Here is a 20,390-nt window from a genome sequence, read left to right as displayed (position 1 = left end):
GGATGGGAGTATGGGACAATGCTGGACATTGGGATGGGAATATGGGACAACGCTGGACATTGGGATGGGAGTATGGGACAACACTGGACAATGGGATGGGAGTATGGGACAATGCTGGACAATGGGATGGGAGTATGGGACAACACTGGACAATGGGATGGGAGTATGGGACAATGCTGGACATTGGGATGGGAGTATGGGACAACGCTGGACAATGGGATGGGAGTATGGGACAATGCTGGACAATGGGATGGGAGTATGGGACAATGCTGGACAATGGGATGGGAGTATGGGACAACACTGGACATTGGGATGGGAGTATGGGACAATGCTGGACAATGGGATGGGAGTATGGGACAACACTGGACAATGGGATGGGAGTATGGGACAATGCTGGACATTGGGATGGGAGTATGGGACAATGCTGGACAATGGGATGGGAGTATGGGACAACACTGGACATTGGGATGGGAGTATGGGACAATGCTGGACATTGGGATGGGAGTATGGGACAATGCTGGACAATGGGATGGGAGTATGGGACAACGCTGGACAATGGGATGGGAGTATGGGACAACGCTGGACAATGGGATGGGAGTATGGAACAACACTGGACAATGGAATGGGAGTATGGGACAACACTGGACATTGGGATGGGAGTATGGGACAACGCTGGACAATGGGATGGGAGTATGGGACAATGCTGGACATTGGGATGGGAGTATGGGACAACGCTGGACAATGGGATGGGAGTATGGGACAAACTGGACAATGGGATGGGAGTATGGGACAACGGTGGACATTGGGATGGGAGTATGGGACAAACTGGACAATGGGATGGGAGTATGGGACAACGCTGGACATTGGGATGGGAGTATGGGACAACGGTGGACATTGGGATGGGAGTATGGGACAACGCTGGACAATGGGATGGGAGTATGGGACAACACTGGACATTGGGATGGGAGTATGGGACAACGCTGGACAATGGGATGGGAGTATGGGACAATGCTGGACAATGGGATGGGAGTATGGGACAACGCTGGACATTGGGATGGGAGTATGGGACAATGCTGGACATTGGGATGGGAGTATGGGACAACGCTGGACAATGGGATGGGAGTATGGGACAATGCTGGACAATGGGATGGGAGTATGGGACAATGCTGGACATTGGGATGGGAGTATGGGACAACGCTGGACAATGGGATGGGAGTATGGGACAACGCTGGACAATGGGATGGGAGTATGGGACAATGCTGGACAATGGGATGGGAGTATGGGACAATGCTGGACATTGGGATGGGAGTATGGGACAACGCTGGACAATGGGATGGGAGTATGGGACAATGCTGGACAATGGGATGGGAGTATGGGACAATGCTGGACATTGGGATGGGAGTATGGGACAACGCTGGACAATGGGATGGGAGTATGGGACAATGCTGGACAATGGGATGGGAGTATGGGACAAACTGGACAATGGGATGGGAGTATGGGACAACGGACAATGGGATGGGAGTATGGGACAATGCTGGACAATGGGATGGGAGTATGGGACAATGCTGGACAATGGGATGGGAGTATGGGACAATGCTGGACAATGGGATGGGAGTATGGGACAATGCTGGACATTGGGATGGGAGTATGGGACAATGCTGGACAATGGGATGGGAGTATGGGACAACACTGGACAATGGGATGGGAGTATGGGACAATGCTGGACATTGGGATGGGAGTATGGGACAATGCTGGACAATGGGATGGGAGTATGGGACAATGCTGGACAATGGGATGGGAGTATGGGACAATGCTGGACATTGGGATGGGAGTATGGGACAATGCTGGACAATGGGATGGGAGTATGGGACAATGCTGGACATTGGGATGGGAGTATGGGACAATGCTGGACAATGGGATGGGAGTATGGGACAACGCTGGACAATGGGATGGGAGTATGGGACAATGCTGGACAATGGGATGGGAGTATGGGACAACGCTGGACAATGGGATGGGAGTATGGGACAACGTTGGAGAATGGGATGGGAGTATGGGACAACGCTGGACAATGGGATGGGAGTATGGGACAATGCTGGACAATGGGATGGGAGTATGGGACAATGCTGGACAATGGGATGGGAGTATGGGACACCACAGCTCAGGTACATCTTTATCTTAGTCACATCTAGATGTTAATAGATGAGACAAATACGTGCTTGCCGATATTATAATTAAACGTAGTTCCCCTAATTATGATTGGTAATTATACTCATGCATTTTGTAATCCTAATTATTAGTTCTGAATGACATAGACAAACAAATATATTCTTTTGATTGATGTACGTTTATTACTTGGGAGGTAAACAAAGGTAAAGTTACACTATATTTCCGACGATCGTGGACCTGGCAAACCACCCAGCTCCCCTGCTACAGCTGGGATAAGGTTCTTGAATGACTATCGTCTGTTGAGTTGAGGAACACTATAGTCGAATAGCTGTGACACTCCCGCAGCAATGAATAACCCCGGCCGGTGCGGGAATTGAACCCACACTATTGGCCGCGCTCCCGCATCACGCACCAGCCGTCCAGACAGCTGTCGCAAGCTCCTATAGGTTCCGTTCAGGAGTCACTTGACGTTTGAGCCAAGTTGCAATCTCTCCGCAGCTAAATGTGACCTGACCCAGCCCCGCCTCGCTGAGCAAAGGAACAGCCTGATTCGCAAAGTTTCAGCGGCTGGTCCTGTTCGCCAGGAAAGGAAAAGAGTCGCATTGGACTGGAAATGCGACTCATTATCGCACGGCTTGCGAGTGGGAGCCTCCTGTGCGCAAATTGGCTGTCATTTTCCCTCCGTGACAGCAGTGATCGCACCTCACCGGCGGTGCAGCGCTTCGAGTTGTCCTGAGGTTACGAGTGGAGCTACACAAAGGCAAGCTGAGACGAGGAGGCATCGACTGGGTCGCAGACAGCCGCCCCTGCACACCAACACCCAGCTTTGTGCAAGAGGTAATTCACGATGGAAAAGGCCTGGAGTGTCTGGGCCCACAGGATGATGATCGATGATTCACCATTGTCCACCTCAGGAGATGATGGACTGCACCCAGGGTGGAAGTAGGGTTCACTCCACTGATACCCGAGATGGGGGGCACGCAATCTTCCGAGGAAAGATCAGACAGGTTGGATCCATGCCCATCGGAGTTTAGAAGGATGCGAGGTGATCTTATTGCAACACACAAGATCCTGAAGGGTCTCGGCAGGTTGGACGCGAGAAGGCGGTTTCCCCCCCCCCCTTGTTCTTAGATCTTAGAACAGTACAGCACAGAACAGGCCCTTCGGCCCTCGATGTTGTGCCGAGCCATGATCACCCTACTCAAACCCACGTATCCACCCTATACCCGTAACCCAAACAATCCCCCCTTAACCTTACTTTTTAGGACACTACGGGCAATTTAGCGTGGCCAATCCACCTAACTCGCACATCTTTGGACTGTAGGAGGAAACCGGAGCACCCGGAGGAAACCCACGCACACAGGGGGAGGACGTGCAGACTCCACACAGACAGTGACCCAGCCGGGAATCGAACCTGGGACCCTGGAGCTGTGAAGCATTTATGCTAACCACCATGCTACCCTGCTGCCCCAAAGTTGGGGAGACTAGAACTGAGGAGGGGGGGGGCACTGTTTAAGAATAAGCGGGTTTCCCAATTAAGAGGGAGAGGAGAAGAAATGTCTTCTCTCAGTGGGTCTCGATTCAGAGAGGGGTGGAGGCAGGGTCATGGGATATTTGTTATGATGGAGGTAGATCGATTCCTTTTCTTAAATAAATTTAGTGTCCAATTCAATTTTTCCAATTAAGGTGCAATTTGGCCAACCCACCTCCCCTGCACATAGAACAAAGATCAAAGGACAGTACAGCACAGAAACAGGCCCTTCGGCCCTCCAAGCCTGCGCCGACCAGGCTGCCCGTCTAAACTGAAATCTTCTACACTTCCGGGGTACGTATCCCTCTATTCCCATCCTATTCATGTATTTGTCAAGATGCCCCTTAAATGTCACTATTGCCCCTGCTTCCACCACCCCTTCCGGCAGCGAGTTCCAGGCACCCTCTGTGAAAAAAACCTGCCTCGTACATCTCCTCTAAAACTTGCCCCTCGCACCTTAAATCTATGCCCCCTAGTAATTGACCCCTCTACCCTGGGAAAAAGTCTCTGACTAACCACTCTGTCTATGCCCCTCATAATTTTGTAGACCTCTATCAGCTCGCCCCTCAACCTCCGTCGTTCCAGTGAGAACAAACCTAGTTTATTCAACAGCTCCTCATAGCTAATGCCCTCCATATGAGGTAACATCCTGGTAAATCTCTTCTGCACCCTCTCTAAATCCTCCACATCCTTCTGGTAGTGTGGCGACCAGAATTGAACACTATACTCCAAGTGTGGCCTAACTAATGTTCGATACAGCTGCAACATGACTTGACAATTCTTATACTCAATGCCCCGGCCAATGAAGGCAAGCATGCCGTATGCCTTCTTGACTACCTTCTCCATCTGTGTTGCCTCTTTCAGTGACCTGTGGACCTGTACACCTAGATCTCTCTGACTGTCAATACTCTTGAGGGTTCTACCATTCACTGTATATTCCCGACCTGCATTAGACCTTCCAAAATGCATTGCCTCACATTTGTCCGGATTAAACTCCATCTGCCATCTCTCCGCCCAAGTCTCCAAACGATCCAAATCCTGCTGTATCCTCGGACATCATCCTCACCCCCCAAACATCATCATCTTCCCAACCTCATCATCACCCCCACATCTTTGGGTTGTGGGGGTGAAACCCACGCAAACACGGGGAGAATGTGCAAACTCCACACGGACAGCGACCCAGAGCCGGGATCGAACTTGGATCTCGGCGCCGTGAGGCAGCAGTGCTAACCACTGCGCCGCCCAGCTGTCCTTGAGGTAGGTCGATTCCTGACTAACAATGGAGTCAAAGGTTATTGGGAAGCGGGGCGTAGGCGGAACGTGGATTGGAGACCACAATCAGATCAGCCACGACTCACTGACCAGCAGGGCAGGTTGGAGGGGCTGAATGGCCTCCTCCTGCTCCCAGCTCGTTTGTTTGTAAATCAAGTCTGCGTCTGAAGGGCGAATGAAAATTCTTTCGCGGGACGCAGCATTTTCCTTTGTCGAGACTATTGAGGAACTGGAATGAAATGAAAATGAAATGAAAATGGCTTATTGTCACGAGTAGGCTTCAATGAAGTTACTGTGAAAAGCCCCTAGTCGCCACATTCCGGCGCCTGTCCGGGGAGGCTGGTACGCAGGCACCCTTGACAAATGAACAGCACTGGGCCACACTGGAAGATTGGAGCTTTGCAAGCTTCATGTTAAAGTTTCTCTATCGAAACAGGGTGGCTGTTTTTACTCACCAACATTTCTTTTTGCATGGCATGTGGTTGGGGGCTAGCATTTATTGCCCATCCCTAACTACCCTTGAGAAGGTGGTGATTAGTCGCCCTCTTGAACCTCTGCGGTCCGTCCCTGTTGTGTAGGTGCACCCACTGTGCTGTTAGGGAGGTAGTGCCAGGATTTTGACCCAGCGACAGTGAAGGAACGGCCGATATTTTTCCGAGTCAGTCTGACGTGGGGCTTGGAGGGGAAGCTTCAGGTGGCGATGGCCATTCAAAGCCCACGCAAAAGAGGTACGATAGGAAATGTGCGGTCGTAATCGCGTTCAACGCTGTTCCACTGCCCTAATTCCCAAAGGAAAAGGACCTCTGGCTTCAGATACACCCAAATTCCATTTCCCCTCACTGTTAATTACCTCATTCCGGCGTCAGTTTTCCCCTGTGCTGGGCTAAACTCGCAGTTGGCGGATCTGTTCACCAGCGGTTCTGACTCTCAAAACAAGACAATTCCCATTTGTAGAGCAGGAAAGAGGGCTGACATTGCGCCATGAGGCATGATGGGAGAAGCGGCCCACAGATTTGACAGGAACAGACAGAATGATGGCTTGTAACTGTACATTTAGCTGGCAACAGCCGGAACAAGGCTCCCTCGAGGACCAATCAGGATTGCAGGCTGCCGGATTGTTTCTATGAATAAGCTTTAAACTGCAAACTTAAACCTTATAATAAAGCAGAGGATGTCTATGGAGATAACCCTGGGGATCAAACATTGGCAAGCTTGACCAGACCCCGGGGTTGAGAACTCGGAGCGTACACCCTCCAGAGCGAGTCTGGCCAAGTTCTCTCTGCCGGGTAGTTTCTTTTGGTTCAAGTTGTGAACGAGGACATAAAATAAAACGAGGACATTGGAATAATACTCTCTCTGGGAATCAGTCTTTTCCTGGAGTGTGTGTGGCCGGCAAGTCCAGCATCCCGAATTGGCCTCGGGAAGGGGGTGGCCAGCAGCCTGGGAACCACCGCAGTGGTGCAGGTAAGGTCCACCTACAGAGTTCAGAGCAAAGCTGACAGTCAAACGCACTGCTGTGGTCCTGAACTCGCACCTAGGCCCGAGCGGCTGATGATGTCGGACTCCGTCCAAGGGAGGGCGATTAGTGAACCAGAAGCGTCTTTGTGACAATTCAGGCATTTGATGATCATTATTGATGAGATGTATCAATTTGAGTCCATGTTCCCTGAGCAGTGGCGGCGGGATTTGAACCCCTGTCCACGGAGATACCATTCCACGGATGACCTGTCCAGTGATATGATGACAGTGCTCCCATTCCTGGCACTAATTGGGATTTTTTTTTAATGCATTTCCAAGGTCAGGGACCAGGGCAGGTTATGCAATTAGGGATGGGGCTCACGTGGGGAACAAACATCAATACATAACGTTACAATTAGCAGTATCGATGTTATCATCATCATGTACGGAAAGTTCACAGACTAGTCCTTACATCGCATCAATCACAACCTCAAGATATTCCAAAGCCCTCGGTATTGTTCTGTATTAGTATTAGTATTTGTATTAGTGAATGGCACTTTCTGATTTGGAAAGGATTGCACTGGGCAGACACCTCAGGGTCTGGCGCACCGATCCACGTTTTCTCACACAGCTCCTCCCGTCTCAAACCGGCGCTGCACACCCTCGTGGAACGCTTGGCGGGCAGCGAATTACTTTGGGCCCGGCGGAGGGCGCAGGCAGCCAAGTGATGCACAGCAGGATCCCGCCAAGACGACGACGCGCCGGCCAGCGTGGCTGTGGGCCTTGTTTGAGGTGGCGCAGGTTGCACAAGGCAGCAATTTAACGCACCGTTCTACAAAAAGGTGCCACCGAATCTTTAACCTCGAAGTGGAACAGCCCGATATGGCCTCCGCTTTGAACAAAGCAGCGAGTCAGGGAGCGCAGCACTCCCTCAGTGCTGCCCCCGGGTTACACCCTTGATTATGATTGAGGGGGGGGGGGGTCGTTCCACTGACCCAAAGTGACACTTCAGCGTCGAGATTCTCTCATGAGGCAGCGAGGACATGCTCTTGTGCGTGTGACAGACGCAACCAGCCGAGTTGGGGAAGGTTAGTACTGGAGATCCGATGTTCCCTGGTTCAATCCTGCGTTCCGGAACTCTCTTTTGGTGCAGGCCGCGACACACCCGCCTCCGATTCGGACGATCGTGGGCTCCAGTGGCATTCCAGAGACAGAGTCGATGGGCTGAATGGCCATCCTCTCCGTTGTGATGTTGTATAATCCTGGGATTTTTGTGGAGGGGGAACCCCCACGTTGGCCGGAGGGGTCAAGTGAGGAAACGGAATGCAACAGGCAGCCAAGAACAGAGCAAAGAGAGTCTATGAGGGTAAATACGTACCACCGGGGGGTCATCGCTGATGTCGTCAGGATTCCTGCGAGGCTGAACTGCAGAGAGAAAACAGAGAGACCCAATGAGAAACAGGCCCTGGGAGAAGGTTTTGCCATTGTGACCACGGGGCCCAGAATACTTCTCACTCTCCCATTTCGACACCGCCCTCTTTCACCCGCCACAGGGCGGAACGCCCTGGTGCCTCCCGACCAACGATGGACTTCAAAGCGTCAATCGTCAATTGAAGCCAATCGGTGCAAAGAAAAATCCCAGAAGCAGCAACAACTCGGGTCTCTGTGAAGTGAAGGCAGTCTGGCCTCGCTGGGCTGGACCGGCATCTGTTGCCCACCCCTAATTGCCCTTGAACAGAGTGATTTGCTCGGCCATTTCAGAGAGGGGCGGTTAATAGTTAAGGGGTGGGGGGCACGTTACTGTGGGTCTGGAGTCACACGTAGGCCAGACCGGATAAGGACGGCAGATTTCCCTCCCTGAAGGACGGGAGTGAGCCAGGCGGGTTTTTACAACAATGGACGCTCGTAGTCATGGTCACCATGAGACAAGCTTTCATTCTCGATTTATTGATTCATTTAATTCAATCTCTGGGCAACCCTTGGGAGGGGGTCGACTTCGAAGGGGCTGGAAGATTGTGCGGGCGGAGAGGGTCAGTAAATCCCTCCCACCTCTCCCTCGCTCTCTGTTGACTATCAATCCTGCCGCTTTGGGGAAGCGGAGTCGGCACTCACCGTTTCTGTCACCTCCAGTCTTGGGCCTGGGGTCTCGCTGCCCTTTCCATTCACTCATTTGCAGCCCCAGAGCTCTGAAGACCAGCCTCTTGGCGATCACCGTGTTGGTCTGCGCCCTCTCCTTCACTGGCTGTAGGAACTCTGCAAACAAAGACAAAAGAACAAAGGGTAGCAGGGTAGCATGGTGGTCAGCACAAATGCTTCACAGCTCCAGGGTCCCAGGTTCGATTCCCGGCTGGGTCACTGTCTGTGCGGAGTCTGCACGTCCTCCCCGTGTGTGCGTGGGTTTCCTCCGGGTGCTCCGGTTTCCTCCCACAGTCCAAAGATGTGCGGGTTAGGTGGATTGGCCAGGCTAAATTGCCCGTAGTGTCCTAAAAAGTAAGGTTAAGGGGGGGGTTGTTGGGTTACGGGTATAGGGTGGATACGTGGGTTTGAGTAGGGTGATCATGGCTCGGCACAACATCGAGGGCCGAAGGGCCTGTTCTGTGCTGTACTGTTCTAAAACACGCGGAGCTGCTTTTCAATTTTCCCCACCGGCCGGGCGAACTGACCAGAGATCTGTGAAGGCAGGGCGAAATGATTCCGAACCGCGCCAATCTCCCGCGCCAATCCCCAAACACGTCAGAAAGTTCAAGCACGCGGAGCAGGAGCAACAACGATGGTGTCAGCCATCGGGGAAATCTCAATGCAGAAATGCATTTCTCCAGCAGCGATCGAGTCCGCAAGGAGTTGGGCGCACAGAAGACGGCACAAATTTACGAACAAGGTTCATTTCAGGACAATCCCAATACTCCCCCACTCCCCTGAGGGTATACTTCCCCGACCTGGAACTGCAGGAAGCACGATTTTCACACAGCAACATTAGAACAAAACGGCTAACGACCAGCAATTAGGACAGACCGACAATGGTTCGGGAATCAATGTTGGCCAGAGGATGAGGTGCAATCTCCACCCATTCATCCTTCCAACCATAACCATGACGACCGACAATCCAGCTGAGAGACGGGGGGATGGGGAGGGGCAGTTATAAATCTCACCAGAAAGACAATTCCACAGGACACAGACATACTCTCCCCTCCCCCCCCCCCCCCCAAGGAGAGCGCCATCACAAACAGTCTGAGAATCAATTACCTGAAGTCCTGGCCACCTTGAGCTTCGATTGTTTGGTAGCCAGAGATAACGGCCGTGTTTTCAGCTCGGAATGTGCGACTGACAAGGCCTGAGAGGCTGTGGAGGGGAGGTGGGGGGGGGGGGGACACACAAAGGAGAACAATAAAAATAAAAATAGCGTAATCACAGACAGTTCCTCTCCCGAGTAGACCATCCCAATTTACTGATCGTCGCGCCGAGATTGCCGACGGCTTCCCGCTAAGATCCGGACCTTCGTCCTCCCGCTTTGAATCGGTCAAGCGTTCCGATCAACGGGACTCCCTCCCAAACGGGACCTTGTCCGAGAAACAGGTTCGGGATTTGCGAAGAATTTTACTTTCAGGAACGGATTGAGATTCCCATTAAAAACCACCCCCATTTCCCCAAGACTCAACGTATCCAGACCAGTGCCGCGGTGGAAAGACCTCACACATCCCAGGAAGCGAAGGATAGTCCCCTCGGTGAGAGGTAGCACATCTGTTTAAAATTCCCCTACCTGAATCCGGACAGGAAAATATTCCCAAGGCGTGTGTACTGTCCACCCACTTTATCCGGAATCCTGCTTTCCTGGCAAGAGAAAGGACCAGGTAAGCTTCTGGAAACATGTGCACTTCTGGGAGACACAATCATCACCCCCCCCCCCCCCCCCCCTGGGGTGGTCCTGTGAGCAGGGGGAAGGGTCCCAGCTTCTGAGACAGAGGGTCCAGGTTTGATTCCCATTCCAGGACTTGATGGGAAAGAAAGGTGCGGTGACAACTCTCCCAACACCCGGCATATCCTTCCAACACCAGAGCCAGGACACTCGGAGGAGGTGAGTCTCCTGGTCAACCTGCCTGATGTGCAGTCGTACCCCACTCGCTCTCGCCTGCCAGGAACAAGTCAGGAGTGTGAGGGAATACTCTCCACTTGCCTGGATGAGTGCGGCTCCAACAACACTCAAGAAACTCAGCACCATCGAGGAATTTAAAAGGTGGGACATGGTGCCGCTATCGCTGGCGGGCAGAGTGCAGTCCGTCAAAATGACGGTTCTCCCGAGGTTCTTGTTCCTTTTTCAGTGTTTGCCCATCTTTATCCCTAGGGCCTTTTTTAGAAGGGTGACTAGCAGCATCATGAGCTTTGTTTGGGCGCATGGGACCCCGAGGGTGAAGAGGGTCTTCTTGGAGCGGGGTAGAGATGGGGGGGGCTGGCATTACCCAATCTCTCGGGGTATTATTGGGCGGCCAATGTGTCGATGGTGCGCAAGTGGGTGATGGAGGGGGAGGGGGCAGCATGGAAACGGATGGAGAGGGCGTCCTGTGGAGATACAAGCCTGGGGGCCCTGGTAACGGCGCCGTGGCCGCTCCCTCCTATGAGGTGTACCACGAGTCCGGTGGTGGCGGCTACCCTCAAGATTTGGGGGCAGTGGAGGCGACATAGGGGAGAAGTGGGGGGCTCGATGGAGGCTCCGTTAAGGGGGAACCATAGGTTCGTCCCAGGGAACATTGATGGGGGATTTCAGGGTTGGCACAGAGTGGTCATCAGACAGCTGAGGGACCTGTTCATTGATGGGAGGTTTGCGAGCCTGGGGGAGTTGGAGGAGAAATTTGGGCTCCCCCCGGGGAACATGTTCAGGTATCTGCAGGTAAAGGCATTTGCTAGGCGGCAGGTGGAGGGATCCCCTTCGCTTCCCGCGAGGGGGGTGAGCGACAGGGTGCTTTCGGGGGTCTGGGTCGGAGCGGGGAAGATATCTGATATCTACAAGGTTATGCAGGAGGCGGAGGAGGCATCAGTAGAGGAGCTGAAAGCTAAGTGGGAGGGGGAACTGGGGGAACAGATCGAAGACGGGACATGGGCTGATGCTCTGGAGAGGGTTAATTCTTCCTCCTCGTGTGCGCGGCTTAGCCTCATCCAATTCAAGGTGCTACACCGGGCCCACATGTCCGGGACGAGGATGAGTAGGTTCTTTGGGGGTGAAGACGTGTGTCAGGTGCTCGGGGAGTCCAGCGAACCATGCCCATATGTTCTGGGCACGCCCGGCACTGGAGGAGTTCTGGAAGGGGGTGGCGAGGACGCTGTCGAGGGTGGTGGGATCCAGGGTCAAACCAGGATGGGGACTCGCGATTTTTGGGGTTGGGGTGGAGCCGGGAGTGCAGGAGGCGAAAGAGGCCGGTGTGCTGGCCTTTGCGTCCCTAGTAGCCCGGCGAAGGATTTTGCTACAGTGGAAGGACGCGAGGCCCCCAAGCGTGGAGACCTGGATCAATGACATGGCAGGCTTCATTAAGCTTGAGAAGGTCAAATTCACCCTGAGAGGGTCGGTACAAGGGTTCTTTAGGCGGTGGCAACCTTTCCTCGACTTTCTGGCTCAACGATAGGGTACTGGGACAGTAGCAGCAGCAACCCGGGGGGAAATGGGGGGGGGGGGGAGGAGGGAAAAGGGGGGGGGGGAGGAGGGAAAAGGGGGGGGAGGAGGGAAAAGGGGGGCAGACAATGACTATGTTTGTTTATTTAATTTAAATTTATTTTTAAGTTCTTCTGTTGTTCATTGGGGTTGGGGGGGTGGGGGGATGTGATACATGCGTCGATACGGTCTGGGGGTGTTACAGTGATTATGGGTTATTTTGTTGCATTTCATTGTTTGTCGTTATGTTTTATATTTTCTGTAAAAAATTCCAATAAAAATTATATTTAAAAAAAAACTCAGCACCATCCAGGACAAAGCAGCCCCGTTTGATTGCTCCCCCTTCCACAAACATTCACTCCCTCCACCACCGACGCACAGCGGCAGCCGTGTGTACCATCTACAAAATGCACTGCAGTAACTCATTAAGGCTCCTTAGGCAGCACCTTCCAAACCCACGGCCACTATTATCTAGAAGGACAATGGCAGCAGATACCTGGGAACCCCACCACCTTGAGGTTCCCCTCCGAGTCACTCACCACCTGACTGGGAAATATATCGGCCGCTCCTTCACTGTCACTGGGGCAACATCCTGGAACTCCCTCCCTAACAGCACAGTGGGTGCACCTACACCTCATGCACTGCCACCTTCTCAGGGACAGTTGGGAATGGGAAATAAATGCTGGCCAAGCCAGCAATGTCCAGTGGAATGAATTTTCAAAGTGTCCTTGAATCAGTTTTATAATTCCATGGAACCATAGAATTCCTGCAGTGAGGAACGAGGCCATTCGGCCCATCGAGTCTGCACCAAGCCTCTGAAAGAGCACCCTACCCAGCTCACTCCCCTGCCCATTATCCCACCTAACCTGCACATGTCTGGACTGTGGGAGGAAACCGGAGCACCCGGAGGAAACCCACGCACACAGGGGGAGAGCGTGCAGACTCCGCACAGTGACCCAAGGCTGGAATCGAACCCGGGTCCCTGGCGCTGTGAAGCAACAGTGCTAACCACTGTGCCAATCCTGAAACAAATGACCTTTCTTTCGCAGGTGTGATGGAGGGGGAGGTTTATTGTCTAAAGCTGTTGAACTCAATGTTGAGTCCAGAAGGGTGTAATCTGCCTCATCGGATGAGGTCTTGTTCTTCCAGTTCATGTTGGGCATCGCAGGATGGACATGTGGGCATATGAGAGAGAGAGGGAGGGAGAGAGGGAGGGAGGGAGAGAGAGGGAGAGGGAGGGAGAGAGGGAGAGGGAGAGAGGGAGAGAGAGAGGGAGAGAGGGAGAGAGGGAGAGAGAGGGAGAGAGAGAGGGAGGGCGAGAGGGAGGGAGGGAGGGAGGGAGAGAGGGAGGGAGGGAAGAGGGAGAGGGAGGGAGGGAGAGAGAGGGAGAGGGGGAGAGAGAGAGGGGAGGGAGGGAGGGAGGGAGAGAGGGGAGGGGAGGGAGGAGGGAGAGGGAGAGGGAGAGGGAGAGAGAGAGAGGGAGAGAGAGAGGAGGGAGAGGGAGAGAGGGAGAGGGAGAGGGAGGGAGAGAGGGAGAGGGGAGAGGGAGAGGGAGAGAGAGAGGGAGGGAGGGAGGGAGGAGGGAGGGAGGAGAGAGGGAGGGAGGGAGGGAGGGAGAGAGGGAGGGAGGGAGGGAGAGAGGGAGGGAGAGGGAGAGAGAGAGAGGGAGAGGGAGGGAGGAGACAGAGAGGGAGGGAGGGAGGGAGGGAGAGAGGGAGGGATGGGAGAGAGGGAGGGGAGGAGGGAGGGAGAGAGGGAGGGGAGGGAGGGAGGGAGGAGAGAGGAGGGAGGGAGAGAGGGAGGGAGGGGGAGAGAGAGAGAGAGAGAGAGAGAGAGAGAGAGAGAGAGAGAGAGAGAGGGAGGGAGGGAGAGAGGGCGGGAGGGAGGGAGAGGAGGGCGGGAGGGAGGGAGGGAGAGAGGGAGGAGGGAGAGGGAGAGGGAGGGAGGAGAGAGAGGGAGAGGGGGAGAGAGAGGGGAGGGAGGGAGTGAGGGAGAGAGGGGAGGGAGGGAGGGAGAGGGAGGAGGGAGAGGGAGAGAGAGCGGGAGAGGGAGAGAGGGAGAGGGAGGGAGAGAGAGGGAGAGGGAGAGGAGAGAGAGAGAGGGAGGGAGGGAGGGAGGGAGAGAGAGGGAGGGAGGGAGGGAGAGAGGGAGGGAGGGAGGGAGGGAGGAGGGGGAGAGAGGGGGGAGGGAGGAGGGAGGGAGGGAGAGAGGGAGGGAGAGGGAGAGAGAGGAGAGGGAGAGGGAGGGAGGGAGAGAGAGAGGGAGGGAGGGAGGGAGGGCGGGAGGGAGGGAGAGAGGGAGGGAGGGAGGGAGAGAGGGAGGGAGAGAGGGAGGGAGAGAGGGAGGAGAGAGGGAGGGAGAGAGGGAGGGAGGAGGGAGGGAGGGAGAGCGGGAGGGGAGAGGGAGGGAGCGGAGAGGAGGGAGGGAGGGCGGGAGGGAGAGAGGGAGGGAGAGAGGGGAGGGAGGGAGGGAGGGATGAGAGGGAGGGAGGGAGAGAGGGAGGGAGGGGGAGAGAGAGAGAGAGAGAGAGAGAGAGAGGGAGGGAGGGAGATGAGGGCGGGAGGGAGGGAGAGAGGGCGGGAGGGAGGGAGAGAGGGCGGGAGGGAGGGAGGAGGGCGGGAGGAGGGAGGGAAGGAGGGAGGAGGAGGAGGGAGGGAGGGAGGGAGGGAGGGAGGGAGGGAGGGAGGGAGGGAGGGAGGGAGGGAGGGAGGGAGGGAGGGAGGGAGGGAGGGAGGGAGGGAGGGAGAGGGGGAGAGAGAGAGAGAGGGAGAGGGGGAGGAGAGAGAGGGAGAGAGAGAGAGAGAGAGAGGGAGGGAGGGAGAGAGGGAGGGAGGGAGGGAGGGAGAGAGGGAGGGAGGGAGGGAGGGAGGGAGGGAGGGAGGGAGGGAGGGAGAGAGGGAGGGAGGGAGGGAGGGAGGGAGGGAGGGAGGGAGAGAGGGAGGGAGGGAGGGAGGGAGAGAGGGAGGGAGGGAGAGAGGGAGGGAGGGAGGGAGAGAGGGAGGGAGGGAGAGAGGGAGGGAGGGAGAGAGGGAGAGAGGGAGGGAGGGAGGGAGGGAGAGAGGGAGGGAGGGAGGGAGGGAGAGAGGGAGGGAGGAGGGAGAGAGGGAGGGAGAGAGGGAGGGAGGGAGAGAGGGAGGGAGGGAGGGAGGGAGAGAGAGAAGAGGGAGGGAGAGAGGAGAGAGGGAGGGAGGGAGAGAGGGAGAGAGGGAGGGAGGGAGAGAGGGAGGGAGGGAGGGAGGAGGGAGGGAGGGAGGGAGGGAGGGAGGGAGGGAGGGAGAGAGTGGTTTACTTCACCATGGAAGATTGAGAAGGCCATGTTTAATCTCAGAATAACTCTTCTGATCAGTTAAGACCTGAAGGCTGGCTAAACCCCTCGCTCGCAGTCATTATGCCAGTAGAAACAGCCTGCCCAACAAAGATGCAAACGGGAGCTTTGAGCTGGTGCTTTCAGACAGAGGAGAGTCAAGAGGAAATCGAAAACACTTACTGAAAACTGCTAAACGCCTCCTGTATATCTTCAGTGCTCAGCTGGGGAGAGAAGTCGAAGATTTCGATGATGTGTCCAAAGTCCAGGCGGGTGATGTGGACTTCCTCAGACTGATAGATGGAGTAATCGCACTGAGGATGTTCAACGCTGATACTCAACTCTCCCAGGCAAGCCGCAAGCTGCAATCAGATCAGAAAGCGGGGTGAGGAACAGCGATATATCCTTTCCCCAAACTGAAAACCACATTTAAACAGCACTCAGAGCAACACAAAGTACAGCACAGGAACAGGCCGTTCGGCCCTCTAAGCCTGCGCCGACCATGCTGCCCGTCTAAACTAAAATCTTCTACATTTCCTGGATCCGTATCCCTCTATTCCCATCCTGTTCATGTATTTGTCAAGATGCCCCTTAAATGTCACTATCGTCCCTGCTTCCACCACCTCCTCCGGCAGCGAGTTCCAGGCACCCACGACTCTCTGTGTAAAAAACTGGCCTCGTACATCTCCTCTAAACCTTGACCCTCGCACCTTAAACCTATGCCCCCAAGTAATTGACCCCTCTACCCTGGGGAAAAGCCTCTGACTATCCACTCTGTCTATGCCCCTTATAATTTTGTTGACCTCTATCAGGTCGCTCCCCAACCTCCGTCGTTCCAGTGAGAACAAACCGAGTTTATTCAACCGCTCCTCATAGCTAATGCCCTCCATACCAGGCAACATCCTGGTAAATCTCTTCTGCACCCTCTCTAAAGCCTCCACATCCTTCTGGTAGTGTGGCGACCAGAATTGAACACTATACTCCAAGTGTGGCCTAACTAAGGTTCTATACAGCTGCAACATGACTTGCCAATTCTTATACTCAATGCCCCGGCCAATGAAGGCAAGCATGCTGTATGCCTTCTTGACTACCTTCTCCACCTGTGTTGTCACTTTCAGTGACCTGTGGACCTGTACACCTAGATCTTTCAAGACAATCTTTTCTTCATCCAGGTTAAGTGGGCGCAGCTGACTAGGCCAGCAATTAACTTTATTTATCCTGTCAGAAACACAAATCACAATTCAATTAACTGCTTAAAATAAATACGGGAGTAGCAGATTGAAGACAAAGTCACACCTTTGCAGATTCGTTGCCCAGTGTGCTTGACATTTGGTAGATTTTAATACACTTTGAGCAGAAAGTGGGTTACCTCTTTGAGTAAATCTGTTGAGTCGGCGGCAGGATTTGAGGGATCTGGACTGTTTGCTTCACTGTCTTCGCTCTCCACTCCGACCGCGCCGTGTTCAGCTCCAGTGTTGGCCGCGTTGCCAGCTCTGCTACTCTCGTCCCGCTGCTCTCTCATTGTCAGCTGACTCTCCTGGGGGCTGACCACCTGTTCAGCATCGCCGCTGCTCGACAGAGGCCCCTCGTCACCCGGAGCTGCCTGGCCTTCACACTGACCCTCTCTGGGGCCCACGGCTCCCGTTGTCTTCGAGGTCGGCCTTGGCGAGCGAAGCTCATGGTGCACAACCTGTTCTCCACACGCAGCCTCAGCAGCCTCCACCAACGGCGACACGCTTTCACACCGGCTTCCCTCATGGCCCAAATTGGACTCATCCCGAGCCGCACTCGCCTCCGCCAACGGGAATGTCATCTCCTCCGCCAACGGGAATGTCATCTCCTCCGCCAACGGGAATGTCATCTCCTCCGCCAACGGGAATGTCATCTCCTCCTTCGACCTCGGATCCTGCTCTTCCTTTGCCTCCTGGGGAATTCCATCCAAAACATGGTCAGCTGCTGGGTCTTCTGTTGGTCTGTGCGTTTGGAAATCACCTTCATGCTCTGTTGGCCGGAGGTGGGAGGTTATGGATTGCTCCCCTTCCTCACTCCGCCCCACTTTCCCGCCGCTAAGTGGACACCGCGGGACGGCCTCTTGAGCAATCTGACCGCTCTCCCCCTCCTCCTCTTCCGCCCTGACGGGCATCTTGCTGCCGTCGGTCCCGTCTGTTCCTGGATGTCTTCTTCCTTCCCGGTTCCTGGTTTCCCTTTTGGAATGAAACTTGCCGTCTCTTCTGTTCTGGCCACCGTTCCGACAGTCGGCCCTTCCAGCATAGTGGGCTTTATCGGGCCTGTTCCTGGACTTGGCGTGGCTAGGAGGCAGCTTGTCTTGCCTGGTCGCCCCATCGCCACCTGCCTCCGCCTGACTGTCAATGCTGTTCCTTTCTGTCCAGTGAGTTGGAGCGTGGCTGCGATTCCCTTCCAGGGGTGCGTGCAATCTGCCAAGGACGCAGAGAATGAAAACAATCAGTTACAATCTATCCAGGCCTTCGGCGAGCAATTCCTCCCCAACTCCACGGGAATGATTTGTCTGTTTTCCTTCCTATCAGATTCCCCTCCTACACCTGGGAATGCCAACTCCCCAGGGGATTAGGGAGTGGAGCTTCCTCCTAATTAGACCCCTCCTCCCCCACAGGATATAACCCCGGGCCTAGGGAGCGGGTCGAGGAGCCTGAGGGGGAATGGAGAGTTAGATTGTGGAATAAACCTTGTTGCGTCCTGTCTATCTGGCTGCCAGCGGAGTCGTTGCCCTCGGTCACAACGACTGGGGAAGCGAAGGAGGCTGGAGCTGAATCTGTCAGAGGGCAGGTTAATGTGGAGGGCCCAGCAGAACAAAGGATCCCCCAAGTGTTTGACAGGAGCTTCCTACAACCAAGTGGGACACAGAGACACGTCAGCCCAGGTCAGGTGGCTAAAGGCTTGGTCTGAAGGAGCCCGGGGAGGGGGGGGGAGCGAGGCGGAGAGAGGAGGGGATTCCAAAGCTTGAAAGCAGGGCCCCCAATTGCGGAGCCATGAGACCTGGGAATGTCAGTGTTGGAGGATATCTCAGAGGAACGTCTCAGGCACATCTTTCCTCCAATACCAGCCCCCACCGCCAGCCCACCACCCCCTCTCTCCCACCCCATCTTTCCTCCAATTCCACCTCCCCACCCCACCCCCGCCTCTCTCCCACCCCATCTCGTCTGGGGCTGGTTTAGCTCACTCGGCTAAATCGCTGGCTTTTTAAAGCAGACCAAGGCAGGCCAGCAGCACGGTTCGATTCCCGTACCAGCCTCCCCGGACAGGCGCCGGAATGCGGCGACTAGGGGCTTTTCACAGTAACTTCATTTGAAGCCTCCTCGTGACAATAAACGATTTTCGTTTCAAATTTTTTCATTTCACCTGCCCCCAAGCCCCGGCCCCCTCAGCCCCACATACTCACCTCTTGTCAGCCAGACACACTGCGGTACGCCGGAAAGCTGCCTCTCCCACCGAGAAGCTGTCCAGTGAGTCAAAATCCTCCACAACGCGGTGGATTAGATACCGCAGTCGGCTGCGGAGCGGGGGGAAGAGCAGGACCCTGCGGACAGACGGAGAAAGAGCAGAGTGACCAACACACCACGAGCTGCCCGAAGCAGAATGGAAGACAACAGCAACAGGTTGGGTGAGTAAATTTGCAGACGACACTAAAGTCGGTGGAGTTGTAGACAGTGCGGAAGGATGTTGCAGGTTACAGAGGGACATAGATAAGCTGCAGAGCTGGGCTGAGAGGTGGCAAATGGAGATTAATGTGGAGAAGTGTGAGGTGATTCACTTTGGAAAGAATAACAGGAATGCGGAATATTTGGCTAATGGTAAGATTCTTGGTAGTGTGGATGAGCAGAGGGATCTCGGTGTCCATGTACATAGATCCCTGAAAGTTGCCACCCAGGTTGATAGGGTTGTGAAGAAGGCCTATGGTGTGTTGGCCTTTATTGGTAGAGGGATTGAGTTCCGGAGCCATGAGGTCATGTTGCAGTTGTACAAACTCTAGTACGGCCGCATTTGGAGTATTGCGTACAGTTCTGGTCGCCTCATTATAGGAAGGACGTGGAAGCTTTGGAACGGGTGCAGAGGAGATTTACCAGGATGTTGCCTGGTATGGAGGGAAAATCTTATGAGGAAAGGCTGATGGACTTGAGGCTGTTTTCGTTAGAGAGAAGAAGGTTAAGAGGTGACTTAATAGAGGCATACAAAATGATCAGAGGGTTAGATAGGGTGGACAGTGAGAGCCTTCTCCCGCGGATGGAGGTGGCTAGCACGAGGGGACATAGCCTTAAATTGAGGGGTAATAGATATAGGACAGAGGTCAGAGGTAGGTTTTTTTACGCAAAGAGTGGTGAGGCCGTGGAATGCCCTACCTGCAACAGTAGTGAACTCGCCAACATTGAGGGCATTTAAAAGTTTATTGGATAAGCATATGGATGATAAGGGCATAGTGTAGGTTAGATGGCCTTTAGTTTTTTCCATGTCGGTGCAACATTGAGGGCCGAAGGGCCTGTACTGCGCTGTATCGTTCTATGTTCTATGTTCTAATTCAGAGGAAAAAAAACTACAAAAAGACGGAAAGGGAAAAAGGGTGTTACAGAAGTGCTGTTGTAACGTGTGAACTGCAACAACCAATTTACACAGAGCAAGATTCCAGACACGTGCTGAACATACATTTATCAAAGTGCAATTATTAATGCGAGATCCAGGCGCAAAGGAGCCTTCAATATTCTCTCGGGAGAAACCAGAAATTGCAGCAAATGTTTATTCATTTGGACAGGTCGTGGCACCCAACGTGGATTCTGAGACGGGTGTGTGGAAATGCCGGAACAAAATTGAAACATCTGTGAATTTGTCAAAACCGTTGACCTTCACAGTACTGCAGGTCGAGAATACGACTGCCGCAGGGCAGTCAACTCAAATTGTTTGAAGGCGAGGGAAGAACAGGAATCAGAATTAAAAGTATGAATTGTGGGTCAGCTGTTCTGGGGAAATTTGCATACGTGCAGTGCGGTCAG

At 54.2% G+C, this 20,390-nt stretch overlaps 1 protein-coding gene across 1 annotated transcript in view; it reads right to left on the bottom strand.

The window, feature by feature from the left end:
* LOC119957440 (R3H and coiled-coil domain-containing protein 1-like) overlaps positions 1 to 20,390 on the bottom strand; it is a 42,685-nt gene that overhangs the window by 8,143 nt on the left and 14,152 nt on the right. The window contains exons 3-9 of the mRNA XM_038785512.1: positions 18,788 to 18,925; positions 16,739 to 17,804; positions 15,553 to 15,731; positions 10,185 to 10,255; positions 9,671 to 9,766; positions 8,540 to 8,680; positions 7,806 to 7,852 (exon numbers count right to left, since the gene is read on the bottom strand). Of these exons, the coding sequence (XP_038641440.1) occupies positions 7,806 to 7,852; positions 8,540 to 8,680; positions 9,671 to 9,766; positions 10,185 to 10,255; positions 15,553 to 15,731; positions 16,739 to 17,512 (1,308 nt within the window). The 5' untranslated portion in view covers positions 17,513 to 17,804; positions 18,788 to 18,925. The remainder of the gene's footprint in view (positions 1 to 7,805; positions 7,853 to 8,539; positions 8,681 to 9,670; positions 9,767 to 10,184; positions 10,256 to 15,552; positions 15,732 to 16,738; positions 17,805 to 18,787; positions 18,926 to 20,390) is intronic.

The sequence above is a fragment of the Scyliorhinus canicula genome, chromosome 26 (genome assembly GCF_902713615.1).
Source record: "Scyliorhinus canicula chromosome 26, sScyCan1.1, whole genome shotgun sequence".
NCBI classification, from domain to species: Eukaryota; Metazoa; Chordata; class Chondrichthyes; order Carcharhiniformes; family Scyliorhinidae; genus Scyliorhinus; species Scyliorhinus canicula.
The sequence above is the reverse complement of the archived record's forward strand: the minus strand, read 5'-3'. Positions and strand labels throughout refer to the sequence as shown.